General features: G+C 38.5%; 1 protein-coding gene across 1 annotated transcript; it reads left to right on the top strand.

The window, feature by feature from the left end:
- The first annotated feature begins 5,706 nt into the window (after positions 1-5,706).
- Positions 5,707-6,896, top strand: LOC149394939 (putative xyloglucan endotransglucosylase/hydrolase protein 23). The gene is made up of 3 exons (XM_089615866.1): positions 5,707-6,047; positions 6,142-6,335; positions 6,422-6,896. Exons 1-3 carry the CDS (start codon positions 5,775-5,777, stop codon positions 6,798-6,800), a joined length of 846 nt encoding a protein of 281 aa, XP_089471992.1. The 5' UTR covers positions 5,707-5,774; the 3' UTR covers positions 6,801-6,896.
- The last annotated feature ends 387 nt before the right edge of the window (positions 6,897-7,283 follow it).

Below are 7,283 nucleotides of genomic sequence, written 5' to 3'. Positions count from 1 at the left end.
CCGAGATCATTTGCAAAATGGTTTGGTAAAATTGTTACCTATACGTACTCATGATCAGATTGCGGACATTTTTACCAAGCCATTGGCCTCTCCGGGGTTGACTCACCTAATGACCAAGATGAACTTGAAGAATATCTTCAATCCATCTTGAGGGGGAGTATAGGGAGTGTATTAATTTATGTGCTTTGTATCAGATTTTTAGGTTGCTTGTTTTAGAAGCAACTGTGATTGCATTAGTTTGTTTTTATTTCTCTTGTCGTTTTTTATTGTTAGGAGTCAAACGACTTGTAGTTTGACTCCTCTCTGATATTGATGTGTGTCAGTATTTTAAATACCGATTGATGTATTTTCTTTTTGAATGAATGAAAGTATATTATGTTCTTTCATCTCTTTATCTCTCTCTCTCTCTCTCTCTCTCTCTCTCTCTCTCTCTCTCTCTCTCTCTCTAAAACTCGATCTCGAGCTTCTTCCCCAAATCCTCATGGTGGAAGTTGAATGGTAACAAGTACCCGGTCTTGTCTAAGATATCTCGTGACATATTAGCTATTCAAGTTTCTACGGTGTCTTCCGAATCTGCTTTCTCTAGTGGTGGGAGGCTACTTGACTCATTTAGGAGTTCTTTGCTTCCGAGAATGGTTGAGGCTTTAATGTGCTCGCGTGATTGGTTGCTAGCGAACCGGAATTCACCTATTATGGACGAAGAACGCAAAGAAGAAATGGACAACTTAATGAATTCTTATTCAATTTTAGCGGGTAAACATCTAACTTGCTTTTCTTTCTAATATCATTCGCGATTAATTAACTTTATTTAATTTTTGTAGAAATGGAACATGGAGAAGAGCGAGTACCCACAATCTCCGAACACGATGACAACGAAGATGACTCGGTTTGAATGTATGTTTGTCTTATTTGTAATTTTTGAAATATGTTTGTGAGGATAGATTATTGATGGTTAAAGGTCATCTCATATTTTTAAGATTATTGATGGTTTACTTATTTGGAATGTTGTTTATTTTGATATTGTGAGTGTGATAATGGTCTAAACGTGTGATACTGTGCTGTGAGTGTGATATTGTGAGTTAGGCCTATTGTGAGTGTGATACCTACTGGCTACTGTGAGTGTGATACCGTGAGTTAGGCCTACTGTGAGTAACTGAGTGTGATACTGTGAGAGTGAGTGTGATAATGGTCTTCTTGCTATAATATGATATTGATTATTGAGTTCATGTGAGTGTAACCTTTATGTTTGTTTTGCTACTTTAAACTATATGTCTCAGGTTTGTGTAAACCATGATTATATGTTTTTTTTTTCTTTGGTAGAAAATTAATGGTTTTATTTATTTATCATGTAAAATGGTCTAAACGGTCTAAATGGTCTAAAACGGTCCGGTCTAAACGGTCCAAAACGGTCTAGAACGCGGTCCGGTCCAAAACGGTCCAGAACGGTCCGGTCCAAAACGGTCCAGAACGGTCCGGTCAAAACAATTATAAAAACTGAAATCTGTGAAGGTTTCTTACAGTGATAGGTTATAGTAGACATAATGTTTATACTTATTTAGTGCAGACTAACTCTAGAATCAATAATTTGGCTGCATAATCAGACTATTTCTTTTTATCTGCATAATCAGACTCTAGAATCAATAATTCCTTGCATAATCAGACTATTTCTTTTTATCTGATCATTGGAAGCTAATTATAAAAGACCAGTCAAGTTACAAGGTAGGAATGTTTCTTCATATTATTAATGTATTTCCCCACATATTGCATACAAGCCTTGAATGACATGTAACTAGTTTACCTTATTTAGTGACTATTAAGTAACTAATTACCTGATTTAGTGACTAGTACATTACTAATTCATCTTATTTAGTGACTTTAAAGTAACTAATTCACTTTATTTAGTGACTAGTACGTAACTAATTCACCTTCATTAGTTACGAACTTTTAACTAATTAACAATCTTTAGTTACAACTACGTGACTAGTAAGTAACTAACTCACCTTCATCTTTTTCTTTTCTATATTCGTAAGAGTCCGCCATTGTGAAACGATGTGCAAAAAAACCTTCTTTTTTATTATCTTGAGATACTAGAAAAACCAGATTCATATGTTGCACGCGTACGTAACAAAATTGTTAGGATATAAGCATGATGTAAGGCTGAATTAGTAACTAAACTATGTGAACTAGTTACTGACGTGTAACTACTCTAAATTAACTACTCAGTTTTAACTATTTTAGGTGAAGCATAATATAATGGATAATTATTCGAATTTAGTTACAGCTTTTAAACTTACAAAACTAGTAAGCCACTCGACCGATGTCCAAATCTTGTAGAACACAATTTTATAATAATTCTATGAAATAATTACAAGTTTGTGACTAATGTTATAATTACGTAGTTAATTTCACTGAATTAGTTACTCACTTGTAGCTCTATGAGCTCATGTTTTCCAGAATTCCATACCAACCTGTGTATATGCACACACTTCATTAGTTCAATTTCAAACATAGTCATACAAATGAGCTCCGATACCCGACTCACTCTTCGATGCCACTGTGGCGGGCGTGAGACCCCCGTCATGGCTAGGCAAGAGCGAATAGGTTTCGGAAGAAGAGACCTGCCGCATGCCATCGTGGATTCGGCGACGCTCTTCACTTCGAACACCAGCCATCAGGTTCTCGTCGTTGGCGATGCTATCGCCAAGAACAAAGGCTTCGGAGATTACTTGACACCGATGAATAACTAAATACATTGATCTAGTTACCTATGAATAACTAATTACATTGATTTAGTGACCTATGAATAATTAATGACATTGTTTTTGTTACTTACGTTCTTTTGCAGCACTTGAATATGGCTTTCTACTACCTGAGGAAAAAAGCAATACTGGTGAAGTATAGATACACAATTGCGGACAGTCACTTTTGTTAGCTAGTCGAAAAAAACATACAAAGAGTGGGATCAACTGCAAGAAAAAGATGATTACGATTGGACTAGGCGACGTGCCTTGGTTGAGCAAATCCTGGTTGAAAGACCCCGGAATAGAGCAAAAAGGCCGTTGGTGAAAGCCGAGACTTTATTATAGTTTGTATTTTGGGACAAGTATTTGTAATTAGGTAACTATTTCGGGACAAATATGTGTTACTATAGTTTTTATTTAAGGACAAGTATTTGTAACTATTTCTAAAAAAATATATTAACTCAACAAATATGTGTAACTATTTTCAGGATAATATATTATGTCACAACAAATATGTGTAACTATTTCAAGAAAAATGCAGTAAGTCTCAAGAACCTTGTGTAACTATTTCCAGTATTTTCGTTTCGACATCAACATGAAAAAATAGAAAAAGTGGAAATACCATCATCTGTTCTCTGTGTTCAGCAAGAAATACCAATTTCTTTTTACACTTTTCTTCCTCTTTAAACAACACCTACGTACAGCAGAGACCAGATCCCAAAAAAAAATGAAAGCAGAGCTGGTCCCCTGCACTGCCAGAGGCCATCTTCCCACGACACTGGAGTTGGCAAAACTCCTCGAAACCAAAAGCCATAGCCTTTCCATCACAATCTGGAAATTCAGCGTGAAGGGGATTTGTGTGAATGGATGTTCGAGCATTAAACCTCCGGCGACATTCAGCGTGATCGCCTCTTCAATCTGAAAATTCACTATATGTATAGATACATAAATTAAGAGCTGTTAGGGAACTTCATTCGGAAACTCACCAGGCTATTGATAACTTCGTCGGGTATGTCATGGAAATAAACCTGCACTCGTTACACTACAAAATCCTGAATTGAAAAAAAAAAAAGTTGACTAAAAACTGTTCAGGAGTGAATCTTTGACCACTATTATTTTTTTCTTCTTCTAAATAATGTGTTACCTCTGCTCTTTCCTAGTCGCCTCTCCTTTTGCCGGTTTTGAGGTTGGTCACAAGCACAGATCCGACGACGTCCGCTTGAGCACCGGAATATCCTGCAATTCATACACACTTGATCACTCCCCCACCAAGTTTAAGTCCTTTTTCGAAAAGACGAGCGTTAATACAATACCTATGATGAAATCCCGCGCTTCATCCTTGCTCGACAGTTTCTCTCTCACCACCCCTTTCGACACCACCACCAAAATAAAAATCCCCTTCGACCCCAAACTCGACCGATCCCGACACCATCGACGATGGGATTTGCCGACACAAATCCCATTGTCATCTGCGATCGATTCATCAAGAGTCACCGGTCCCGCGTTAGCGCCATCACAGCCCGGCCCGACCTCGCCGAGATCGTTCTCCTCGCGGTCTTCTCGAAGTCAACGTCGGTGAGGTCCACCTAGCAGTAAATTAATGAGTTTGGACAGATTACTTTCTTTTTTAAAAAATGGCACATCTAAGACTTTGACTTTGATGTTGACTTAGTAAAAGTCTTTAATGCCCTTTTTTATACTTTCTCTTAATTTTTTTTTCTCACTCTCTTTCTTTCTCTCCTCCTCGTTCTCTCTCTTCATTATTATTCGCTGATTCTCTTCCCAGATCTGAAAAAAAAAAATGGTTTTGTTAACACCACCGCCCTATCTTTCTGAATCTCCACTAGGTGGACCTCACCGACAAAGTCGCACCAAAAAGTTAACCTTTATTTTTAGGTGTGACTTTGTCGCACCCAAATGTATATTAATGAACTTTTGGGTGCGACTTTTCGCAGCCAAATTTAAAAAAATCAGCAAAAATTTTTAGTTGCTTCAATGTCTTTTGGATGCGACTTTTCGCACCCGAAAGTCTTTTTTGGTGCGATTTTTAGGTGCGAAAAGTCGCACTCAAAAGTCATCCGCACCGAAAAACTGTATTTGTAGTAGTGTTTATGAGATCGAAATAAAGGGTTCGGTCGAGGCCCCTTTTATGAGATGAAAATGAGGTGTTCAGGCGAGGCCCCCTTTATGAAATCGAAATGAAGGGTTTGGGGCGAGGCCCCCTATTCGAGATGGGAGCGGATCGCTCCATATACTTCGATCAAGTCTCCGATCTTCCCACCTTGTTTCTTGGGCTGAGCTCGCCGCACTTCTTCGCTTTTGGGTTGTGCCTTAATATTTTTCGGACGATGAAAAATCTCTCACAACAATAAGCACTAATTCCGTTTCGACAATTTAATCAAATGAGTCATTTTAAAAAAATAGTTGACTTCTAATCCACTAATTACAAAACTTAGCGTTTGATAGTTAAAATACGTGATTTGTTTATATTTCTCTCAATTTACATTTCTGTTAGTTTATTTTTACACTGGAATGTCTACAAATTGAACTAATGCTAGCATTATATATTTGAAATTATGTGGATGAATCGTTCAATCTGTTCGTAATTTGGGGTGGGTAAAAAAATTATATTTAAGAAAACGTTGGTAATTAAAATAATAATAATAATACTAAAGAAGAGATAAGACACCAAACTTTGTTGACACTGTGGCGATAAAGCGAGAAGGCGGTGCCTTTCTTGGAAGCATAGAAGACAGTGGGAACCACAAAAAGCAACCACGAAACGACACGACACAATTCGAGCACCGACTCACCAAAACCGCGTCCCATGCAGTCCATAAAATAATCAATCATTTATTAATTACTCTTTTTCCTTGTGTAAAGAAAACATAAACAAGCTGGCCACAGCGTATTAGAAATCTACGAATGAACCTTCCACTTCTACTTCACGGCCATGTATATAAATACCATCTCATATATCTACTCTTCAACACACACAAATTGAACAAACACACATACATACAATACATATCAATGGGTTCAGTTTCTTTATTCAGCTTCATCGTACTGTCATTATTAGTGGCAGGGATAGTGGTTTGTGGTGCATTGGACATGAACAGAGATTTAAGGGTCACTTGGGGCGATGGGAGAGCAAAGATAGTGAACAACGGAGAGCTGTTGAGTCTGTCTCTGGACAAGGCTTCTGGGTCTGGGTTTGAGTCAAAGAACGAGTATTTGTTCGGTCAGATTGACATGCAGATCAAGCTCGTCCCCGGCAACTCCGCCGGCACCGTCACTGCCTACTACGTAAGCTTATTTTGATTCTTCTCTTCTTTTTTTTTTTTCATTTCGCCAGTATGTCTTTTTTTTTATATTTACGTCTATGTCTCTTGTATTTCAGTTGTCGTCGAAAGGGTCGAACTGGGATGAGATTGACTTCGAGTTTCTGGGGAATCTGAGCGGAGACCCTTACGTTCTTCACACGAACGTGTTCAGCCAAGGCAAAGGCAACAGAGAGCAACAGTTCTTCCTGTGGTTCGACCCCACAGCCGATTTCCACACATATTCCATCCTATGGAACCCTCAGCACATTGTGTAAGTATTATTGCCTCTCATATACATGAAAGGTGTGAACAATCTAAGTCATAAATAATGGCTCATATGAATGCGTGTTTCATCAGCTTCTCGGTGGATGGGACTCCGATAAGGAAGTTCAGGAACTTGGAGTCGAAGGGTGTTCCGTACCCGAAAGACCAAGCGATGAGAATACATTCGAGCCTGTGGAACGCGGACGACTGGGCGACGAGGGGCGGTTTGGTAAAGACGGATTGGAGCAAAGCGCCGTTCACGGCTTCGTACAGAAACTTCAAAGCCGATGCTTGCGTTTGGTCTTCGGGGGCGTCTTCGTGCCCCGCTGCGAATTCGTGGTTCTCTCAGAGGTTGGACTCAGCTGGTGACGCCAACATCAAACGGGTTCAGAAAAACTACATGATTTACAATTACTGCACCGATGCCAAAAGATTCCCCCAAGGCTTCCCTCTTGAGTGCACCGTTGCCTAACTAATCTCCATCATTACTCTCGTTTATGTATACTACACACACTTATGTATATTGTTTCTTCCATTCTTTTAATCATATTATTCTTTTATTCCTATACTTCCAACTCCCTCCCATGTGCATGAATTCCCATTTAGACACATATGTTGGTTTTCTTATCAAGGTCGTTGCACAAAACAGAGAATAACATAAGACAAACACACTGAGTATTTGTACTTCTCGCAAAGAAAAGAGAGGCAAAACTGGGACAATTTTCTGGTTTTGTATTTTTTTCGAACATTTGGGGTACGTTACAATTTCAGCACGTAAAAATCAAAATTTAAACTACAAATTTAACCCATGATCCACAAAAAACATCGCTCCACTTCCTACGTACTTGTCTGCAAGATCTAATACCATAATACCACGATATGCACCACGTTGCTATAAAATAAAACAAACAAAATCAAATAATAAAACACACGTCGACCAAGGTTACAAATCGCA

Source organism: Urtica dioica, chromosome 5 (genome assembly GCF_054948205.1).
Source record: "Urtica dioica subsp. dioica isolate 48M chromosome 5, U.dioica_male_clone48M_v1_H2, whole genome shotgun sequence".
NCBI classification, from domain to species: domain Eukaryota; kingdom Viridiplantae; phylum Streptophyta; class Magnoliopsida; order Rosales; family Urticaceae; genus Urtica; species Urtica dioica.
The sequence above is the reverse complement of the archived record's forward strand: the minus strand, read 5'-3'. Positions and strand labels throughout refer to the sequence as shown.